This window comes from Sparus aurata, chromosome 6 (genome assembly GCF_900880675.1).
Source record: "Sparus aurata chromosome 6, fSpaAur1.1, whole genome shotgun sequence".
NCBI classification, from domain to species: Eukaryota; Metazoa; Chordata; class Actinopteri; order Spariformes; family Sparidae; genus Sparus; species Sparus aurata.
Genome location: NC_044192.1, coordinates 9986045 through 10010173, shown reverse-complemented (window position 1 = coordinate 10010173; position 24129 = coordinate 9986045). Strand labels below are relative to the sequence as shown.

At 43.1% G+C, this 24129-nt stretch overlaps 1 protein-coding gene across 4 annotated transcripts; it reads right to left on the bottom strand.

The window, feature by feature from the left end:
* Positions 1–222: 222 nt before the first annotated feature.
* lactbl1b (lactamase, beta-like 1b) lies at positions 223–23316 on the bottom strand. Of its 4 annotated transcripts, XM_030418516.1 has the most exons (9): positions 23120–23250; positions 22933–23013; positions 17590–17656; positions 13465–13642; positions 10095–10201; positions 8741–8898; positions 5811–6058; positions 3609–3714; positions 223–2136 (listed from the first exon to the last, which is right to left on the bottom strand). In XM_030418516.1, exons 3-9 carry the CDS (start codon positions 17647–17649, stop codon positions 1158–1160), a joined length of 1836 nt encoding a protein of 611 aa, XP_030274376.1. In that variant the 5' UTR covers positions 17650–17656; positions 22933–23013; positions 23120–23250; the 3' UTR covers positions 223–1157. The 4 variants fall into 4 exon arrangements, with proteins under 4 accessions (XP_030274376.1, XP_030274374.1, XP_030274375.1 ...); XM_030418514.1 differs by lacking the exon at positions 22933–23013 and having other exon boundaries at positions 23134–23316; XM_030418515.1 differs by lacking the exon at positions 22933–23013.
* Between the last annotated feature and the right edge of the window lie 813 nt (positions 23317–24129).

The following is a 24129-nucleotide window of genomic DNA, read 5'->3' as shown; positions in this document are numbered from 1 at the left end:
TCATCTGACATCTTACCCAAAATAACGAGCCCCGACAATAGCAGAGATTGAACACATGGTATAATTTGCACGTTGGTTCAGTTTTGGCTTACAATGCTGTGTGACCCAAATGATTTTTTCCCCCTCCCTTCCACCGTCCATCAGAATGAGATCCAATCTGTGGGCTGTGACAACAGCGCATTACATCGCCGAATGCCAATTTCAACAATCCATATTCGCATGAAGTGGATACAATAGATTTATTTATTTTTATGCAGCATTACATTCACATTCCCCTCGGTATCACTCGTTGCACCTGATGCTTCAAGAGCGGGCGACACGTCCAATATTAATCCATTTCCATCATGCCGCCAGAGAGGAAATCTCATATATGAAAGGTGAAATGTCGTCTTACGAGGGGGTTAGTTTTGTACATTTGAATCTGTAACTTTCCAGCAGGCGGCTAAAAGCCTCTCTGTCCTTAATCCAAAATATTCTGCATCTTGGTCACAGCTACACTCTTTATTGTTAGCATTAAATCAGGATGGTCTGTACCCATGGCAACGTCAGTGTTGAAGTATAAGTCATGTATAGTCATGTTTATATTCATTTCCTGATTTTACCTTCCACAAGTAACATGGAAAGATATTAAATGGATGATTTTTTTCCCCTCCTTAACAATGGAGGGATGAATATGTATGAGTCGCCGACAGCTGCAGCGTTGGTCCAAGAAATTGAGGTAATTTAATGTATGAAAATATGTACGTAAATGAGCACAAAAGTGAGTTTTATTGTGAGCCAGCGTTCTGCTGCTTGTCGCTCATGTGAACTGAAGGACAGAGGAGGTGAGGACAATTTGAGAGCAGTTTAAAAGCAAGCAGGAGAAAAAGACAAGCACCGTGTATCACCATAATGTGGGTGTTCAGTTAGGAGGCACAATGAAGGACCGTGGTGAAGAGGACTGTCACATACATCATTCAGCAGAGAAATTAATTTTCTGCGCAAGACCTTATACATAACGCTGTCCCTCTCAGTAAATCATGAGCATAATCCTATCATTGACTGCTTAATGACCCCAACTGTTCTATTCAGTCTTTCAGTCGCACATGGCTGTTTATTTGTTTACCATCGCATATCCCAAGAGCACATTTGTCTGTATGACACAGCATTTCTGCAGTTCAGCTTGAAAAAGTTGGCTTGCGGGCTATTCTCACCACATTATATGTATTCAGTCCCGGTGCATCAAAACCAGGGGACAAACCGCGCTTGTCAAATGTGTAGAAGTTAAATAATTGGCCGTCTTGGGCTTCCAGGGACACCGAGGCCGAGCCGACTTGTAAAACACAAGGGTACTCCTTTTCAAAAACCACTCTGAACACCCTGTCGACCAGGTAGTTGAGCTTTATTGTCCTGAACTTCTCCGGGATCAGCTCTTCAATCTGAGGCCCAAACTGTTGCATGATCAGAACGCCGTCTGTCCCGACTTTGATCTCGTAGAAGGTGATGTTGCTGTAGGTGAAAAAGCCAACATAAGGTTCCGGGTTTGGCGGAGGGAAGAGGATCTTCTTGGCCTCCCTGAAGGCTTTCTCTATGGCTGGGATGATTAAGTTGTAAGCCTTGGTGACCACATCCTGGTTCTGAGACCGGCTGCCAGCCATTAGCACCACGAGACCGAGCTTCAGTCTAGGAACCAGGGAGAAGGTGGCAGAGTATCCGTCCAGATCGCCGTCTTTACGCACCACCTCGTAGCCCAGCTGCTCATTCGCCTCCCACGGCGTCCCAGTGCGGTTTGCAAAGTAGTCCTTATCGCACCTGAAGAGCGGGGTCAGCATGATCTTTAACGAGTCCGGCTCCAGCAGCTTGCGGTGATAAGCCCCCAGAAGCACCATGGCGAGCTTGGCCAAGTCTGCGGCCGTGGAGAACATCTGACCAGAAGGCCGGTACCAGCCAAGATCGTAGAGCGGGGCCGGTTTCCCATTGGAGTACACTCCCACAGCCATCTGGCCCTGGAGCCCCGGAGTGATGTCGAAGCCCGTGTCCTCCATCCCGAGCCGGTCCAGGATGTTGTCAGTGATCCACTTCTGGTAGTCGGTGGAGGCCACTCGCTCGGCCAGCACATGAGCCAGCAGCGAGAAGGCGAGGTTGCTGTAGTGACATCTGGAAGGAAGCAAGGTAAAGAGATGGTGAGTGTCTCAAAGAGTCTGGTTGTTCACGTAGAAAATAAGAAAATAAATTGATTTTCCATGTTGAAAGTCATTACCCATCTTGAAGAAACACTATGTTCACTAGCGTTGAGCGTTAAATGAGAAAGTAGATGATAATCTCCTATAGAGAGTGACGGGGATAATGTATTTTTGTAGGCTAACGTGGAAATTAGTATTGCCCTGGTTCTCTCAACAAAAAGGTGAGGAAGTTTATTGAGGGGAATTTATATTATTGCTACAAATAGGCTCTTTTGAAAACACAAGTTTATGGTACTCACAAGTCTTATTCAGGAAGATAAGCTTCACAGTTCGACACCAATTTTATGATGTTTGAAGCAGAAATACCACTGCAAGAAGTCAAACGCTAACGTTACCCTATAAACTAATTTAGCCACTTAGCACTGCCCATTTAAAGACACATAAACACTTTGAAATGTACAAGTAGGATGTTTACTGACGTATTTTATGTTGTAGAATAAAATATAAAAATACCTTAAAGATTCTTTTGTTAAGACAGTAATAATGACACTTTGGGATTGAAGGTCAGGTCGACTGCCATCTGAAAGCGCCAGTTTTTTAAGAGGTGGAGAAACCAAAAGCATCAGTATTTGAGGGGCTGCGAACGAGACTCTAAAATCAACTATCTTACAAACAGGAGCTTTAAGCTTGTGTTGACCACAGACTTTATATCAGGAGTCTAGTCGAAAGCCCATTCAAAGAAGTAAAAAACTTGCAGGTTAGGTCTGGTTGAATATATAGCTACTGCAAGGCAGGAACTTAGAATATAGACTGACTAGCCAGCGAGCTAAACTATCAAGCTGGCTTTATCCATTGGTAAATAACTGCCTAACAGTAACCTGTAAAGGTGAGTAACACGTTATCTGATGATTTTTTAGTGTTTACAATAAAAATTTCCTGTTCCTGTCATCACTCTGAGGTTTTCAGGCAACCTTACTGCGAATTGGAAGTGCAACATGAAGAAGAGCTAACTCTGTTACAACACATCAAATAACATTGCTTATCTTCATCATTGTGCATGGTCCTTCAGAGATAACATGATATAATAAGTAAACAGAGAGAGTTCAGGGAGTCACTGCCTGTGGCGTATTTAGGCCAAAAAGCTTAAAAGTGAAAAATTAGAGCTGTGGTTCCAAAAGTCAGCTCCCCTGCAGCTTTATTAAAGAGCTTTGACTTCCGAGATTATTAAAATTTAATTTGAACATTCATCTCTATATTTGCTACATTTGATTTGAATTTCTCCAGGTCCAGGGAAAAAAACACTAACATATGACCAATTTTTGATTAAAGACCTTAAAACGGTAAACAGGTAATACAGAATAAGACATTCATGCATTTTCTTACAATTTACTCTTACAGACTGAACAATGAAATGGGAAATAGTGAAACCGGCATGGCATAACTAACTTGGTGCCTGGATCTGCGACGAGGACGTCGTCTTGTAGCAGATTTATTGCAGATTGTGTTTTTCCTTTCCACAGCAGGTTTGTTGCCCGGAGTCTCCTGGGTAGACCTGGATCAGCCAACAGTGAAACATAGTCAAATAAAAAAATCAAATAAGTAAATAAAAACAGCAGGTATAACAGATGGATTGTATTTGTGTGTACAAGAGATTCTCTTTTCCACTTTATACTGTAGGTGCGCCGCAAATCATCTGAACGTGATTAATATGTTCAGTCCTGACACTCGACAAGACAGGTGGCCTCCCTCAGGCGTTCAGCCATCATATATTAATTCATCACACAGAGTGAAGTGATGGAATCTGACAGGCTTCTTCAGATCAGTTGGCGTCTTTGATGAAAACCGTAGCAACTTTTGCTGTGTCACTATAAGGATGTAACTGGTGAAAGTTTCCAGCATGCTGTTTAGTTACACCACATGGGACATTTCAATCTTGAGGCCTTTTTTTTTTTGCTATAACTTATCATTCTGATGTCAATACTGACTGCGCAGTAACACCATCCCCATACAGAGCGCTTCCCTATAAACCTCGCCTTCACACTGCTACTCATTCTGCCGCTGGGCTGGATCGATTTCTGCTACCTCGTCTAAAAAGGCTACTGTTACACGGATCGATCCAGTTGTGTTTGGTCCTCACAGTAATAGGACATCTTTATTTAGGCTTTTTACTACAAACAAGGCAAAGTGTACTGTAATAGTATGGGAGCAGACTCTATAATGTCTTTATTTAAAGGTGCAAGTGTCAGGACTTTAGTTGTGAAGTTCATAATAACAGTTTTGATGTTATTTGAAGTCCTCAGAGGAAATATATTTGCAGAAGTTAGCATGCTAACTGGCCCCGGCTCGTCCCAGGCCAAAGCTCCGGTGCTAAACACCAATGCCGTCTTTCCATTACACCTGCCAGCCTGGCTCAACTCGGCTTGACTCGGCACGGCAGGGATTTGCGTTTCCACCACAACTGGGCTACCTGCTTGCAGCACTATGGAAGAATTACCGCTAACAAAGTGGCTCCGCTGATTCAGTTACAAACACATTTCCTGTCCTGTAACTTATTCACAATACAAGCCCTGCATTATATATTCATTTGAAAGCTTTTATCATGAAGAAGCATTTACAGGTAACGTCGCGTTTTCACCTGCGGCCACTAAAAACATCTCCCGAAACAGCTGAGATCGAACAAGACGAGACGGTAAAACACAGCAGATGTTTGTGAGAGGAGCTACAGAGATTCAGTGAGAGGCTACAGAAGTACTGAGAGCTGAGCACACTCACTTTTAAAAACAACTCTCGCTCAGGTTTCCTGCACAGACACAAGCTGAGTATCAATTTGCAAAACACACACGTGCTTGAGGGAGAGACGGGGGCTTGTTGCAGGTTGGCTGGAGTCGTGAGAGGTCACCGCAGCCCGCTTTGAGGCACAGCCGGCGAAGCTTGGCCCTACTCTGGGGCAGCTCCATAAAACTGGAGATGGAAAAGCAAATTGGTGTGGCTCGGTTTAACTCGGTGTGGCCAAAAGTGCCGCTGGAAAAAGGCCAAAACACTCAACTGGCACTCTAAGCTCCCAGTCCAGACCGCTACCATTACAGTGTGTAATGGTGTACTATATTAAATGCATCAATTGCAATTTCCTAAATCCCAAAAATCTACAAATTTGTTTTTTTTTGTCTGACCAACATATCAGAGATCTCGCCGTGTTTATATCAGATGCCACATATTTCACAAATCACTTAAAAATACATTTAATATCTCAAAATAGTTACTCATCAATAAACAGACCTGCTGTTCCAGCTCTAAAACTCATGAATAGAAGAATTAACTTGTCGATTAAAGGAATAAAAACATATCAAATACACCAGCGACCTCTTCTTTTTCTTCACATTTTGTGTGTATTTATTGAACAGATCAGCTCCTGCTGCTCGAAACGTGTCCGCGTGCAGCACCAGAATTATAAAACAGCAAAACAGTGTGTTTGAGATGCAGCTCCACTCTCAAATTCCAGCTGATAGCGAGGATGCATCTTCACAGTACACCTCCTGCATAAGATGTAGCGCAGACCTGAGGGTCAGACTGTCACCTGCATCATATCGCAGCGGTTGGCTCAGGGGAACTCGGGGAAAACTTTAAATTGCTCCGTGTGATGTTCTGTACCTGAGAGCTGGCTGGCCATCCTGCGCAGGGTGACTGAGGACGAGCGGATCTGAACCTCCCCGCTGTCCAGAAATATCAGGCCATCTGTCACATATTTCAGCTCCGAGTCTCGCGTCTTCCCCAGAGGGTTTTTGATGGTGAAGTTGTCCACATATTTCTCCAGAGGGTCGTCGAGGGAGCCAATCTTCCCGTCCTCCCACAGTTTATACAGCATCAGCGTCGGGAAGATTTTTGATAGGCTGGCGATTCTAGACGACAGATAACAGAGAAATACATTTGTGAGTGTCTTTACACCGGCACAGCTTTACTTTCTCACGTCTCTTGCCTTCTGCCCCGGCTTTTACTTTAAAAGAGTCACTCTTAAGAGACTTGGTTCTAGCTTGACTCTTTTAAAGTAAAAGCCGGGCAGAAGGCAAGAAGAGTCTTCTGCCCGGCAGATTTTCTGTCATTTCTGGAGTTTATTTAATACGGCAAAAGCTAGAAGAGCTTGTGAAACAATCACTTCTTGCTGCACAATGTGGTGTCAGTGTAACGTGACGGTTCGCTGGTGGTGAGCAGGATGGAAACAGGTATCTCATGGATCTAAGTGTTTTTTAATATTCCACCATATGCAGCTTCCCAACAACAGCAACACACTTCCTCTCTCACACACACACACACACACGACCCCGAACCAGCCAATCCGGAGGCAGCAGGACCGGCGTTCACATCGCAAATACATCTCTAGCAAATTACCTCCTACACCTATAAATTGACTTTATCTCTGAACCTCACATCAGGATACAGGACGGGCTAAGGACTAGCGGATTAGCATGCTAGCTTGAAATGCAGCACAGTACACACACATCCCTGACATTACGTCAACACTGTTGTTTTTTTTCACGCTCTGTTGATAATGTTAGTTCACTTTTTGAAGGTTTTAAACAAAAATTCTGCCCATGTCGTTCAAATTGCTCCTTTAAAATAAGCCTCAGTAAGATGAAATGACGACAAATACTTTGCTTAAACTTGAAATTTGCAAATGTACACCGAGGTCTGCGGCCTGTGACTCCACTGAGCCTCAAATCTGCTCCTATGCCACAAAATACTACGATCCAAATCAAGATCCCCATTCAGTAAGGCGGTTTAAGCGATAGACTCTGTGAAAGGAATTCAAACCAGCCATATCTGTTTTAAAGAACAGGTTTGTAAGCCAAAATGATTTTTTTCAGTTAACATAATGTACTTTTGAATTGTGCAATCCGAACAAGTCTGTAGTGCATCGGCCTTTACGGAACAAAAAATTGCGAGCTACAGCAGCAGAAGTTACTTGAATGGAGCATTTACCGGTCCAGAGCAGCCACTAATGAGTCGGAGCACACTCAGTGTTCTTGTGAAAGAACTCAATGAATCTTAATACTCCGGCCTTGAATGCCACGTCTTTAAAGGGCGGAACAAGCTCGATACTCTGGTGCGACTAATCAACTTGTTTGAGTGCAGATTGATTAAACATTGCGCGTGTGTGTGTACAGGTGTTATGTCTGGTTTTGCATTTTCCTGCCAAGTTTGACATATAGGCTGCTTTCATGGGGACATTTAGATAATTTGTGTTTGACTTCAAGTGCACGCAATGGCGTAATTACTGATCACAACATCTATCTTTTTTAAAAATGTCATCCCACAAACCTAAATGGCACATGGTGTGTCGTTGAGAACGTCTTCTGTGGCTCTGGAGGAGCTTTTAAACAAGGATGAATGATGTCTCTATCACTTTATCTCTATCACACTCACTACGTATCTTCAGTGAGAGGGTCGGGTCGCAAGCGTTACACACACGTTTACTTCAAGATACAAGTTTTGTTCTTCAGGTCTCTTATGACGTAATGAGTTTTGTTGGTAGTCAGCACCTACGTTTCATCTGACAAACTGCTACAAACCTGGGATTTGAATTTACAACAGTGGTGCTGCAATTCTCTACAAAATGATTCTTTAAATTCAATTTAATCAAAGCTTACTTAAACTGCCAATTAAAACTGTTTATGTCCTTCACCCCCCGAAACTTCCTGCTGTGAGACTGCTACTGCTGGATGAATCATCAGACATCCAGAGACGTCATGCTGCAGCATCAATTAAAATATCAAAGTCGGGAGCTGCACAGATGTGTACCGTGTTAAATAATATTACGGCCAGAGATTATGCGCCAATTACAATAAATTAGGGTGATGTAATAAAGCGCCTCCTGTGATGAAAGGTTTCAGACGGCAGCAACTGAAACGGTAAAAGTTGTGGTGAGTGAGAAATGTTTCTTTCTCCCTCTGTGTCTTAGTCCACATCACACAGTAAGGCATCTACATGAGGTTATGTGTTGGGTATTCTATTCCAATTATTTTTTTTTTTGTACATTTATTGGCTTGATTCTGTCAAACTTATATTCTACTTACTTGATTTTTCTAGAGTTTTCCGTTTAAATCGCTTCATAACGACGCGCTGAGGTGATTTTAAAAGCCAAAATAAGTTAGAAAAAGGTTAAAAAGCAACATGTAACAGCATTCAGATTACCTGTTTGTTGCGACAAGAAACATAATGCAGTGAGTAATTTGTGACTGTAAGAACTTCTATAGCCGGCAACATGCGCAAGGAATCACAGAGGGGTTTTTCAGTTTTGGTAGCGTGAAAGAAATCCACCCAGTTACTTTTCTTAGTAGGTAATGCTCTAATGTAACATGTTAATTTACCACTAATGTGGGTAATCTTGTAATGTAATAAGTTAGCAGGACTTTGACTCACGACCTCACTGTATGTAAAAGAAACAAACAGTTTACTAAGCATTAAAGATGTCAGTACAACAGGAGAAAATACCCGCAGCGTTCTTGTAGGTTACAACTTTAACAAGGCGATGCAGTTTCATCTTCGGGGGCTTTTTGTGCTGTAGGTGTCAGTGCAGCGCTCACCTGTATATCGTGTACTCGTTGGGGGCTCCTGAGTTCGGGTCGCTGCTGTTCCTTTTTCCGAAGTTGCCGGTCCACAGAACGGTGTCGTTTAAGATCACGATGGCCGACAGAGAGGGAAGGCTGATGGGGTTGATGTACTGACGAAGCAAAACGTCCACCTGGCGGAAACAGAGGATGAGGTGAGGATGAGGAGTTTATTCTGGTTATCGGAACGGAAATGTAAACGTTAACTTTTTCAAGTAATTTCCCAGAGCTGTGTTTTCCACTTCCTCCCTTTGTCTGTTTCCCCCGCCAATTTTCTGTGTACACCTGAGTGTCACTGGTTAATCACCACCTGTCTTTATAAATGAGTGTTTGCCCTCGATCTGCGTTGGTTCGTCGGTCTTGCTCCTGTGTTTCATGCATGTCTCCTCGTGTCCCCCTTGTTTGTTTGGTTTTACACTTTTGTTGACTTCTGACTGCTTCTGTTGTTCTCCCATTTTGATTTTGTCTTTTGTATTTTTGTAACCGTACTTCATTAAAGCTCCCTCTGGTTTTTGTTTGTTGTTTGTTGTTTGTTGGTTTGATCCCTCAAACGACGGTGCGTGCTCACACTTTTAGCCTTGCAGTGAACATTTGGATTTAAAACAGGGTGTAAATAATGTACCAGATAGTTGGATTTCGCCTGACGAGCTGTGTGGAGCCATTTTGTGATTTTTTTTTTGTCCACCGCTATTTCATGCGTTGAGGAGAACGCTGCAACACCGTTTTGCCGTGAAGCTCGAGAAATGTTATGTGGATTGCGAAACTTCATCTGACTTTCCGTCCTCACGGCGGGGAGGAGAGAGTGACTGAATTATGACTTTTGGGTGAACTTAAACTCAAGTACAGAGCTTTTACTTGTTACTTGATCTAAATACGTCCTTCCCCCCACTGCAGGACAGATAAGGTGAACTTACAGGTATGAAAGACCCTTTAAATGTGCTGGTGGGTGATAACAGCATGTGCACAGTAGCACAGTCACAAACACTGACGCTGTTTGATGGCTCAAATGTAGCTTTTACTTTGGCAAAGGTCCCTTGAAACCATTGAGCATTCACTCAGATGTTCCATTACTACGATGAAATGAGGACAGTCGAACGAATCATATGACATCAGTAGAAATCAATGCCCCGCGTACGGAGCCACGGCTTTTTTGCTCGGACGGACACTCAGTCTTTCATCTACAGTATCTTTAATCTCCTTCTGTCGACCGCAACAGCATTTGGTGTGAAGGATTACCCCGGTCAGCTTGTAAATTTACTCGGACTTGAGCGGGCACGACAGAGACACAACCTCAGATTGCAATCTGAGCACGACGAGCGACTCCGCTCACCTTCTCCAGGGCCTCTTTCAGACTGGGGATGGGATGCTCCAGGGGCAGTGGCTCGGGGAAACGGGGACACATCATCTCCAATTTGGCGTTGCGACCCATCGCTTCATCTGGGAGCATGACGGGAAATGAGAAAGGAGGATGAGAGAATGAAAGAAAGAAAGAGCAGAGGAAGCACAGAGGGACACGCTATTGTAACTCCTACTTGGTATTTGACTGAATAATGTATCCTTTGCACAAAAGTCCACATAATGTGGTGTAATTGGCCATCTCGCGGATTCATTAGTCCCCTCTGCATTTTGATGAACCCCGCTGATCTTATTCTATACAGGTCGGCAGGATGTATGATGTATAAGTCGCGGATGAAAAGAGACGCAGCCTGGTGCCGCAGTGAAATCTGCATGAACGAGGATATTACAGTGTGCTTTATTGTGTAGCTTCAGGCCTCCATTTGCCTTTTTCATTCCAAACGACTGCTATACATGAAAAATTTGATTTTTGAACATAAAAAGACACATCAGCGCACATTGGAAAATATGAATCAGAGCCTGCGGAGCCGAGATTTTCCCATTAATAATGTCACCTGCCGTTGCTTTATTCGTACAGAACCGTGAGGAGATCACAAACCCGGAGTGTGTTGTGGAGAATAAAGCGTCTTGGCTGTGTGTTCATTTCACGCCAAGGAGCCTGACGAGCTGCTATAATTAAGCGTCAACACATTTAAAGCAAACTTAATGATCTGGGTACTGCCTGTGGGCAGCGAGAGGTGACAATTAATTTTCAGTTTTCTGATTAAGTTGGAAATTACCGTAACATATTTATGGATACGTATTCGCATTTAAAAAGTCGTTAAAACTGACAAAACAAGGGGCTTTGATTCAGCCCTGTGGCCGCGATTGATGTTTTGCATTTGGTCGCCATTTGTGCCAAACGTGGCATCACTTCTGCGTCAGGAGGTGGAGCTTTGTACCGTCAAAACCGGTTGTTGCTCTTTAAAGACACCTGCAGACGTTTCCAGCTGGTTTTGTAGTGACCAAAACCAGCTTTTTATTCACGGGAAGTCGCCGCATTTCCGTCCCCAATCGTGGCGCCGAAAACAGGTATTTTAAGCCAAACCACGACGTGTTTTTAAACCCTAACCAAGTGTTTTGTGTGTAAAACTAACCAGACTCTAAGCACAAGAGAAAAATACAAAATAAGACCCAAACAAACGTCAAGTGGCAGCAAAAAGGAACTTTCAGTTTTAGTGTATCTGCGGTTTTGCAGAAATTTACTGAGCCAACATTTGTTCTGGTGATCTCAGATCAGATCTTACATTGCGTCAGTGGCTGGGAATTGTCAAGTTTAAAATAGCTAGGTGTATGTGGGTGGATTATTAATTTGCCTTAGATGATTATGATAAATCAGTGTGATCAGTATGATTGAGCAGGATTTTTTGGTCACCACTCACCATGATGCAACCACTTTTAATCAGGAAGTTTCATGCGGCGCTGGCGAAGAGCCCGAGGAGAAAAATGAGGAGAAACTGCACATTTTCACGGGTGAAATCACGGATACTACAGCGACAGCCTCGAGGGGCTTTCCCTTCCTTTGTTTGTTTCTCTTTCTGTGCACAGGTTCGCTCACCTGAAGAGCCAATCAGAGCGATTCTGCATGCTCAATCAGCCAAAAAGCCACAGAAAAAAGACCGTCCAGTCCAAACTACAGCCACGGGCGCTCACTGGTGGCGCCAACACTGGTCAATAGCGTCGTGTGTTGATCAGAGTTATGATTAAAAGTTTAATTTGGAGTCATTTTTAAGTTTGGGGAGGGCTCGTACTGCCGGAGGGACAACATGTTCCAGCGCAGCGTCAACACTGATTCCACCAGACTGAAGGGACAACAGTTGAAAAAACATTTCTGTCTCTTCTTCTTTCCAACATGTCAATCTCAAATTTTGCCTGTATTCTCCGTCAAGTTGCAGTCGTTTATAATCGACACTGCCGTCTGAGATCGCACACTCGTTATGATGCCGCCATTTATATACACAGCCCCAGCAAGCACATCAGAGGCTACTGTGGGCCGGCGTTTTAGCTCATGATTACAAGATAAAGATCAAATAATTAAGTGATCATATAATCTCTTAATTACGAGATTAGTATCTCTTAATTATGACGACATAATCTGTCGATTATCAAATTCCAGCAGGACAGTGAGGCTGTGGGGATGCAGATAAGGAGCACTGCCGCGAGCTAAAAGCTAAATGCACCAAACAAGGAAGAATCTGCAGTGACAGGACGTCACAGCATCGCAGATAATAGAAAAATGGGAAACTGTGATAAACTGTGTCAGTCACTGTGCTCGATGTTAACTGAGTCGTTCATTGAGTTGCGTTGCGGTAGAGTTATATTTAAGCCTATCACAGACGGTCCTTAATTAAGTCTCAAGTAAGCCCGCAGCAGTTTAATCACATGTCTTCAAGGGCAGGCTGCCAGCTAAGTGAGAAAAAAAGCAAACAAACAAACAAACAAACAAACAAGTGCACATGAAATATTTCACTGCCCTCATATGACCATTCAAATCGGAAGTCTTTTTAAAGTCTTGTGGCAGCGAGAAAGGCAAAAGATCACGTTACTGCAATGCTACTGTCCCGTGCCATATGTTGTTTTGTGCCATGTTGTTCAGTCTTGTTGTTTTTGTTTGTTTGTTTGTTTGTTTGTCTGTCTTCTTCTTTTTATTGGCACGTGCGTGTACACACACATCAGCTGCGGTCTGAAAACTGTCAAATGCAGCGACACTGAGCACAACAACAACAGCGATTTAACTATTAAAATTTCTGCCATAATCGCAAAGTTTTACAGCTTTTGGATAATTAAACGTTATTTAAACATTTTATTTATACACTTTTCATCAGATTATCCGTTATAGAAACAGTGTTTAATGTTTTTTTTACTTGCACATTGTGGAACTTTTGCCAGTATTCCTCATTTTAACCGCTTCTACCCTTTTTCTTTGTTTATGTTCTGAGTCGATGTCATTGTAGACGAGGGTCGCCTCTGACTGATCTCTCAAGCTTTAAATGCATATTGTTTGATTGACTGATTGATCGTGAGACTCCTCAATTCACCACCCACGCTCGACTCTATAAAAAGTTTGTTTTGTTTTGGGATTTTGTCGCAACCCTGGTTTTGTAAGATGATGAATAAATAAACCTTAAACCTTGATTGATCGATAATATAGAACCTCAGAGGCTCGTTGTATAAACTCAGCATGACTGGCTGACATGAAGGCTGCTCAGCTTCAAGACATTTTTCACCCACCAGCAGCAGCAGCAGCAGCTCAAAAAACCATTTAGAAAGCACCTCATGTTGTCAGTGGTGTTTTGCAGTCTCACCTGGCAGAAGTTTTGGCAGCTGATATTGCCAGAAGAAGCACCCTGTCATCACCAGAGATAAAACGAGGAAGAACACCAAACCCAGCTGGGTCCATTTCACCTTCATCCTGCCGGTTTTCGTGAGTCCTTCGAATTTAACGGTCGCAGCGGGGGCGGGAGCAGCCACAGCGGGAGATGGCTTGAATGCAAACACACAACAACACACAGCAGGTCAGCAGAGGAAGTGTGCAGAATTGTTGCACGCTTCGGAAAAGTTTCACATTTTTACGGGGTCTGGGCCAGATATTCTCCTGCGCGCCATCTGTGTTGATGCAAAGAAGCAGAAATCCCTCTCAGCTTGGTCTAAGACAAGTGACCCTTGTTGCACTTAACAGTACTCACCACCTGATGCTTCACAGGGCCCGAGCAGGATGGACCGGATTACCGGGGCCACAGAAATCGTCTTCTCACTCAATCAGCATCCTAAACATTTACTCAGAGTCGCTTCTCCTACGTGAGTGACTCCTCTGTTCCTCAAAGGCAGTAAACGGTGCTCCATGGAGGGTTTCCTGAGCAGGAGAAAGGCACAGACATGGACTCCCATCTCTGATTTCTCACTGACTGTGCTGTAATCCCGGCCCATCGGCACTCCTGTCCCTCACAATTCAATTTCCTCTCCTGCAGCCACAGGCTGTTGACATCATAATCCCCAGATTTACTCCACCAAAGCAGCCGGGGAAGTCTTAATCCCTAATCCCCGCGAATCAATTCACTTCAGTCCAGCCTCGCCTCGTGGAGCCCACCGCCGAGCCGCTCGAGCTGACAAAGATGGCACCAACACAAGATGAGTCGGGGTGATAGGGGTGCGCCTTTTAGCCAGAGCGTGAGCCGAAAAGTACAATCACTCTGGGTGCAGCGAATTTGGATCAAGCTAGTGAGGGAGTGACAGATGATTTGGGACGTTGAGCCGAATTGAGATAACGACCGAGGCTAAGATGTGCGACAGCGGCGTCCTCGCTCCAACCACCGACAGCTTTGTTAGATTTCAAAATTTAGAAACGCAATCACCGCAATAACAGTTATTTGTCTCCCTGAAAGACATTCCTGATGACTTGTTTGTTCACCCAGAATAAAGTGAGTGAGCTTCTTGCTGCAGTGACGGGAAGAGTCGACGGTACATAACTCTCGGCGATGTGTGCGTGGTCTCTGGAGCTTTTACCGCGAGTCGAAATAGCCTTCGATTGAAATGAAACATGTGAACCGATACAAGTGGTGACAGACAGAAAAACTACCTGTCAACATTTAAGATATAAACGGCATCAGCACTAAAAAGTTTCCGCTCTTCTGACTAATGCCGATGGTTTCTAAGCCTCCTTGCTTATCCTTCACTAAGAGCGGACGGTGCGGTTCTATGATATGATGACATACCGACACGGATGAGAGAGATTTGCTGTTACTGTTAATACCAAGAATTTATCCCCTTTCAAGGCACTACTTTTAGAGATATTGAGATATATATATATATATATATATATATATATATATATATATATATATATATAAAAAGTCTGCTTTGAGTGTTATTTCCCTCGTGAGTTGGAACTCACAGAGCAAAACAACCACACAAATATTTTCACATTTCGCTCTGACACCTCGTGAGGCAACTTGGATTCACAAGATCGTATGAGGTCATGACATCACGCTAAAAGAATCCCCCCTGTGTCAACCGTCTGTCGCGTCGGGTCAATCACTCCGATGAACGCTTACATCAAACATGTCATCGTCACCGTGTAAATCCGAGCACACTCTGTACTGTACACACACACATACACACCGATCAGCCACAGCATTAATACCACCTGCTCGGTGATGTGCAGGTTTCCCCTCGCGCAGTTAATAACCAGCTCTGATCTGTCAAAGCTCATATAGTGAGACCTCGAGGGGTCTCCTGTGGTGCCTGGCACCGCTGTCGTGGATCCTTCGGGTCCCAGTCGGATTCGGATCTGGGGAATTTGGACGCCTGGTCGACGCTTTGGGCCCTTTATTGTGTTCCTCAAGCCGTTTCTGAGCAGTTTTTGTGTTGTGTCAGTGCACATTGTCCTGCTTCGGGTTGGGGGGGGGTTCCTGCCATTGGAGAGTGCTGTTGCCATGGGAGTGTGTAGTTCGTCCACTGTGGTGTTTGGATGGGTTGTGTGTGTCAAGTGGCGTCCACGTGAGTGTCAGGACCTGAAGTTTAACTGCAAAACCTTGCATTGTAACGATACGATCAATTCGTATATGTAGAGGAATAAGCTTCTTATGCATGTAGAAGGTTGAATATACATCAGTGACTGCCAGAGCGTGTGTCGACCCTGTTGGGCCGTGAAGGTACTGCAGGCGGGCCAGGAGACGTTATTTGCAATATCCACTATCTGTAACCACTGATCCTTTGCAGGGTTGCAGGAGTTCTGGAGGTGACAGCGGCCGAGCGAAGGGGTGCGCCCTCGACAGTTCATCAGAGGGCTGATATCGAGGGACAAACAGCCATTCACAGTCATATTCACATCAGGCAAGTTAGAGTGACCAATCAACCTCACATTCCTGTTTTTGCACTACCGCCGGAGGAAGCTGGAGGACCTGGAGAGAAGCCCCGCAATCATGAAGAACGAACATGCAATCTCTGCACAGAAAGGCCCAACCCCAGCCGGGTCCCGACCCAGGACCACATGTGTGTTTTTTCCACATTTTTTCAGTGCAGGTTAAGGTGGAAGGTGGAAGGTGGCAGTGCAGGAAGAAACACAAGAGACCATAAACACAGCAGCCATTTTGACAACAAACAGTATGTTAAACAAAGGCGTTACCAGTGATGCTAATTAAGATTCTCTATGTGCTGTATCGTGGGCAACTGGACTTGTTTCAGTTGCCCACGATACAGCACGTAGATTTAGCATGAGCTAGATGACTGTGAACCTTCATCGACATAGTTCAGATTCTGTTTCATTCATGTCAAACAGAGTCACGGTGCTGCTAACGTGTTGGCTCACTACAAAAGTCTCCGCTACACTAAAGGGGACAGAACCTTCACCCATAGTCATGAATTAAACCTGTGTTTACCTTTATTTCATGTCAATATGGCTGCCATGGGCAAAGGTCTAATTAAATAGCAGGGCGGCATTATTTTGACTTCGGGACGACTTCAAAACTGTGTCTGATTTTGGCGCCAATGACGGGAAATCGTGGTTGACAGGATGCGTCATCATTGGTGGGGAAAGACAAACGGAAAAGCCGTTAATGAGGAATCAACCGCAACAAAGAAATCATCAGAACATCAGGATGAATCAGTGAAAACGAAAACAGCCACGTTTGCCACTCGACAAATTGTTGCACGTGTGCGGACGGATTATTGTGGACATTTTGTGCATTTCAGTTAAACTCCTCAAATATCACGCGGCGATCGTCCCAGCTGTTGTTGACATGCAAGTCTACAAACTGTGAATTGTATTTGAATGGATTGGTTATCTTCCCTGCATTGACGTGGGCCCACGTTTACAGAATAATATTGTTCTGCGTGTGAAATTAAAACAAAAAGTGGGGAGATGCCTCATCTGAGTCGTGTGTGTTGATCAGCGCTTGTGATTAAAATTCTTTGTGGACCGCAGACGATTGTCCGACTTCGTGTCACTGGCTGATGTACAGTATGTATTTATAGCGCAGCTCATATAAATAAAACATGCCGTGAAAGTCTTGGCAATTAATAGAATTTTCTGTCCATCGTCAGGGAACATCCAGTGACTGTTGCTCCTCGCTTAATCACAAGATATTAATGGTTCCTCTCCGGAGCTCAGTAATGTATTTGGATGATTATAGGTATGATGGTGCGATGTGGGAAAATGAAGTGTGAAAGCTGCGGCTGATCCTGGTTGTGTAACCGGGGCGAGAGCTGGAGAGCACAACAGCTGGGCCATTTCACCAGAGACACACACACACACACACACACACACACACACACGCACACTGTAATCACCAGAGCATCAACCATTAGACCAGCTCAATGTTTTGTGTGATTTGATTCCTGCCTGTGTTTGAGTGTCTGAGTGTTTCACGTCTGTGTGTGTGTGCAGACGTGGCTTCACACAGCCTATAGGTGTGTGAGGTGGATGTTTTTACCTGCGCCTGCACCCCGTCCACCGAGGCCGTTCTGAGGACTTTGCTCCCGGCCTTGCCCATGGTTGCTCTGCGCATGAAAAACAAAACCACAATGTTACAGTTCCTGCACAAATGACTCTTTGCTTTATTTCATTTCTGTGAAATAGAAGTTTGTGTAATGAAAATGTTGTGCTCTCTGAACAGAACATTCACAGACATTATAGAGTAAATCAATTTTCTCGAGACATTTTCTTATTGCTAGAGCAGCTCGGACTGCTGTGGGGACATAATGTGCCAACAAAACATTGTGAAGTAAAATACTGAACTCATTATTAGGGATGCATGATTTATTCTCTGATAAATTCCAGCTTCTCCTGGCCGATACTGCAGTTTATTCGCACCTGAGGGTACGAAAGGCTCAGATGTGGTGGACAAAAATGGCTGATTCAACCGTGTGTTCGCAAATTATAACCGTAAATAAATCTACCACAGATTGTTTTGGATCACGTGCAAGCAATTTGGCTCCATATAATCAGCTACATTTAATTTAACCTTCTGCCGATTTGTAGCAGAATACATACACTTCCCCATATTGGGTTGATCATTTAAAATGTATTTGCCTGATATATATCCTACATCCCTACTCGTAACCAAAAACCCTTAACGGGAATATATTTTTACGCTACAACAGCGGTAAAATTTGCAGTCTCTTCAATTGTGGACGAACCAGTCTGCAGAATTAAATGTTGGCAGCAAATCACCGATAAGTTCACATCTGTGTGTGTCATAGGCTACGTACCATATTGACATTTTTACAATATGTGTCTGACAGCACTGCATATATTTAAGGAGACCTCAAGACAAACAACCAAAACATGATTTTACCAACACTGTTAGACTTTTTATTGTATTTTTGTGGGTTTTGTGAGTTACTGTAACGTTCTTTACAGTATGATGCCCTCACCATAGTTTCATTTCACGCCATAATACACTGAACGTAACTTTTCCACGCAGTATACTAACCTCACTGCAGCTTAGTTTTACGATATAATAACTGTACAGTAATTTTGATGCAATGAAAACAAAAATGTTCCTCCAATGTATCTATCATTTACACTGCTGGACAATATGTCGAACCAGACACACTTTAAAAATGACGATCTGTGAGCGGATTAAAAATCTTGGAGACACATTTCCTTTACTGTCTCTTCAACTACAGTAGCACCACTGCTGTTGTGTTAAGTCTCTGCAAAACAAATGAAACATCATGAACAATACCAGAATCCGTTATCTTCTGGGAAAGTCTAACAGTGAAGTGATTTTTTTTTTTTTGTCTAAACCTAACCAGATCATCAAGCACCGCATTGTCACAACATGAAATAGAAACTAAAGTTGCAACATAGAAAAATACAACATATATTTGTGGATTGCTGAAATGTACGTGGTGACATTACTCCGGCGATTGAGTTTCTAACCAAATACAAAGAAGCAGCTTCTAGAAAAAAAACTAGCTTAAAGTCTGTTGAGTTGATATTGTGAAAGCAGGGCATTGTGTTCCTCCTCCTGCGATGATTCATCGCTCAATGTGTTTCTGTGTTTCCTCCATTCACACTGAGTCTCGTCTGGTACGGACAAGTCGAAGTGCCTCCACACAAAAGACCGCAGTGTCACAGTCACTTTAAAACATTCGGCTATTTTCAGAAAAGTAGCCGCAAAAAGGTCCCTTGCTGCCTCGGAAATGTCAGCAGGTTGAACTGGTTTGCTTGGACAGATTTTGGACGTGTTCAGCGGTTGCAATACAGATCACGTCGGGGTTATGGTCACTGAATCTGAGACATCAGCTTCACTGACCATCTTTTAAGAGCAAACTGCATGCTTTGTTTGCTATGGAGCCAAGGTCGTATGCTCCATGAATGTTACAGCTCTTTCTCTGCAGAAAGAGCCTTTTTTTTTCTTTTTTTTTTTTTCCCAGAGATACACCGGAGTTCACCAGAAGCTGCCCCCGCTGCCTTTTATAAACTGAAAGTGCGTGGAGGAACTGAGCTGGACGATGGAGAAGCACGCTAATATGCAAACCATGTTTCCTTTGATGGGTTTATTGAATGCTCAGCTGGACATTCATTCACTTAAAATTAATTTGAATTAATTGACAGACATTCAATTTCCTCCGACTGACCGTCAAGGATTTCCCAGCCTTTGTTCGAAAGCACAGAGAGCCGAAGAGTCATCACATATGGATGTTTATAGAAATACAAAAGGCGAAAATAAGAAAAGAACAACTAAATAAATATAACTAAATATTTTATTCGCGGCAACCTCACGTCAGTGATGAGGACATTCTTGATGAATGAGCCATTGTAGAAAATAGTCGCACAATGAACAATGTTTTCCTCCCAAAACGATTTCTGTAATTGGTTTTCATGCTATTCATGTTTCCAATGTGACTTCAGGGTCAGCTCGTCAAACTTGTGAGCGGCACAGCGGATTACACATGTTTACCTTTAATCCTACTGCAAAAAATAAATAAATAAAAGAGGCTGTGTGTTGCCTGACATTTTCTAGGCCTCGAAAACCAATTAAAAATCTGTCAAATATACAGCAACAAGCTAAAAACTGACCTGGCATTTCGCAATTTATTCATTGTGTCACAGCTAATGAACCAAAATTAGCTGCTGCTTACGGAGCAGCTTCACAAGTGCTGACCAGGCTCCATTATTCCAGCGCTGACATGAACTTGCTGATGATCCCGCAGTTGAAAATGTTTTTTTTTTTTTCAGATACGCATTTTTATGGTAAACCCAAGTCTGTCATACATCAACTGTACAGTCGAGAAGCATGGTTCTGGGACATTTAACAATTTAATGTCCCAAGACTACAGCGGGTTATAAATTACACTAACGGTTTGTTTTCATTGCCTCGTGGGAAAAGTCCAGTTGCCAGGATAAAGTGTTGGCACTGAAGTTTTTCTGCAGATGACTGATGCATTCACATTCTGTTCGTGTCATGCACTACATACCATTGCTGACATTTCCACAAAAGGTGTCGTATCACATTCACACAACATGTTGAGGAGCTGACTGTCATATCGAGCGCTTGAAGGGTTTGTGCCAAGACGAGACGGAGACTTTTAACAGGCTGTTCACTGTGAAAGTGTGAAACCACAGGACAATTCCCAGTTGTGTTTGTGGCGACAAAAAACAGATGGGAAGTCCTGACACCTCAAGGCAACCAAACAGGTATTTAAAGCCAAAAACCTGATGCTTTCCTGACCCCCAACCAAGTGGTTTGTGTGCCTCAACCTAACCAGATCATAAGCACGGCATTGTTACAACATTAAATATAAAGATTATATTAAGAATGTGTCGTCGCAACATAAAGAAATGATTACTAGACGAAAAGTAAAAGAATAGTCAAAAGGATTAATTGTTGAACCTAGTTTCAGCCAATCTATATGATGCTAATAATGCTAATTCTGCTAATGTGGTAAAAAAGTAAACATAGTCAGATAAACAGTGTTTGGTTGAAACTGTAAATTCATGCTAACTAAACTACAGTTTAATCTACTGTTATTCTTTCTTTTTTTTTTTAGGCAACTATTATCATATAAGAAAATCTCTCGTCATATAGGTGAAATAATATGGCACAGGAGTAGAGCACACATTCAGCAACTGAAATGCAGAATATCCATGGAAGAAAATGAAATAAAATAGATAAAAACAGAAAAAAACAATTCCCCACAACTGGATGTTAAATTGCCTCTTCAAATAGAGAGCAGGTGTCACGCTTTCCCTCGTGGGACCTTGCTTTAGAAAAAAAAAGAAAAGTATGGCTGTGAATGAAGAGAGATGAATCATTGTTTTAATCCCATCTGAATCGTGGCATGAATCACGATTGTGATGTTTGTCAATTTTTAAAGATATTTCGTCAGGTCAACAAAGTCTCAGTTTGTCATAAAACAAATATATTAGACTGTGAGAATACGTAATTATAAAGATGACACAGCTAACAGTCACCGAAACCTGTAATTTAAACACTGCAGAGCTGCTCCTGTATATTAGCAGCGCACAGAAGTGAACAACTCTCCATTCACATGACTGCAGTTGTGATTTTCATCTTTTTTTAGTACCTTTTCTGTGCCGAGTTGATGTTGGTGACGCGTGTTGGGCGAGGCGATGTAGTTCACTGAGCGCTTTAACACAAAACCAGATGACATTCTACTTTAATTACGACAGACGACGACTTTCTTGACTTGAAAAATGAGCTTTGGAATTGACAAACATCGCGTGTGTCGTTCATGGCATGATTCAGAGCCGATCAAAAAATGATTTGTCTCTCCGTTCACCACCGTGCAAAGCTTTTCTGAAATACGGCCCCATGAGACAAACTGGAAGATGCGTGAATTCGGCTCTCTATGAAATATTAGCTGTATACTTTTGGTATTTATGTATTTTTAAGACCCTTATTGGAAAGCTATCACAGTACCCGCCTTTAGTTTAGTGCCCCAAACTCTTGAAATGATCAACACACACTGAAAACAAATAGTCTGCCAACCTCCAAGACTATTTTTAACTTGTTTGTGTATCACTGTAAATGAGGGTGACCTCAACGGTTCCTGGAGTTTTAATGGGGTTTTGAATTTGTTGGCTTAATGTTGCAATAATGGAAGTCGATATTTGCTTTGCTCTGTTCTCTCTGTCCTCGTCTGCTGCACTGACCCAAATTCTGCCAGAGATTACAACAGTTTCATCACATCAGTCGATCCGAAACCATAACGTGCAAACTGCTTTCTCACTTCTATACACTCAGAGGTGAACTGGCGGTTTAGGATTTTATTTCAAAACTACCTCGATCAGCGTCACATACAGTAGGAAGTTCTTGTCTGGAGGTTCAGAGAGTTTGCAGAAACGTTGTGCACGGTGCATCATATCATTCACTCCATTTTTACACAGTCAGAAATCCCCGCTGACTTGCGCGCTCATTAGCCTCGGCGCTGCTAATCATAAATCAGTACAGTTTGTTATCGTGTAATCACATGTAGACATAATGAGACTCTAATAGAGCGCGAGTCAAAACGATAAGAGGTGATCTAATTAGGGCTGTCACAACGAATAACTTCTAGTCAGTCGAAAAGAAAAATCCAAATGAAAAGTAATGTCATCTTTAAGATGAGCCTTGTTAGCATTAAACATGTGGTTCTCTGATAAACAAGAGAAAAAGTATTTATTATCATTTCATTATGATCTTAAGTTCCTAAATTTAAACACCAATCACTGTAATTTCTTCCAATTGTTACTCTGGTTCGGTGAATTCATGTCAAAACAACAAACTGCAGTCATCATCATTTAGATTTTGCAACTGATTCACCTTTTAAAGAGGCAAACAGATCTCCTGTCTGCGAACAAGGTGATGCGTCACACATGCATGTGTGAGTGTCTGGAATCAAAGCTGTGGGAAAAAAAACATGTTACATAAGCCTGCAATGCATCAAGCGCCTCTATTTCTAGGCCACGAGTCATCCTACATTGATTTTTGCAATTCCTCGCACACTTACCTCAGCGTCTTTACCTGTTCACCGCCTCTCCCTTCTCTTCACCAGAACGGCAGAAGTATTCCGCTTTTTTTGACCCGTCTGGGTTTGGGAGCTCGGAGCAGCTCGGATCTCGACAGATGTTAGCATCATGGTTATGGCTAAATCCTGCTTGTATCAAACCCAGCATTCTGGATTAACCATCACAGCCAATAGCCACATCTGCCACGGCACAAAAAAAAAAAAAAGAAAAAAAAAAAATGGGTGCTCCGTCAGTGTGCTGTGTTGTGTGTGTGTGTGTGGTGTGTGTGTTTTTTTGTGCTTGTGTGGTTTCCTGCAACTAAACAAAAAGCCAAATGGTGCCACTTGCTGAGCTGGAAATAGTGTCTACTGACAGGGGAAAAGATTAGGCTACACGGTCCATTATTGAGGTTAAGGGTTGTTTCTGTAGAGTACATCCTCCTGATAGAGCAGGATAGCATAAAAAAAAAAACGTGTACTCCTCAGATAACTCTTCTGACTCGTATTGATTGCTTGTGCAGACTGATCACCTGGATAGTTCATCAGCCCCTCCGCTGGAGCCGTGTGTCGTTCTGGTGTTTTCCTCGGCGTGCTCCTTCGCCTCGCGATTTTTTGGATTCGCTTCCGGGAAAACACACACAAACAGGCACGCAAAAACAGACACACACAAAAAGAAAATTGGCAGAAGCTGAATCTAAACTAGACCTCTCTCCCCCGAGTCCGGCTCTGTTTTGGATTTGTAGAAGACGCCTGACCTATTTATGCGCAGTGTTCTCATTTCAAGTTAAATAGGAACGCGGAAAACATCTCCTTGTGGGTCAGATGTATTTTAAACTGATGAGCGCTCGGGCTAGCCTCGTTGTCCGTGACGACAGCAAAGCAGAAAAAAAAAATGGATGGCGAGCGCGCTGCTGCTTGTTCCTTTAATGCCTCAAAATCGCAGAGGATCGCGACACTTTGGATTTGTAAAGGCAATGCTCTCGTGCACTTTGCAGAAGAGCAGAAAAAGAGAG

What these genes read in the sequence shown, in the direction of transcription:
- lactbl1b (XM_030418514.1), bottom strand. Translation starts at nt 23,285, where the DNA reads ATGCTGGGTTTGATACAAGCAGGATTTAGCCATAACCATGATGCTAAC. An exon ending in AAGGGAGAGGCGGTGAACAG is followed by an intron (nt 17,657 to 23,133) that starts GTAAAGACGCTG and finishes TTTCATGCGCAG; the next exon opens with AGCAACCATGGGCAAGGCCG. An exon ending in GCTGCCAAAACTTCTGCCAG is followed by an intron (nt 10,202 to 13,464) that starts GTGAGACTGCAA and finishes TCATGCTCCCAG; the next exon opens with ATGAAGCGATGGGTCGCAAC.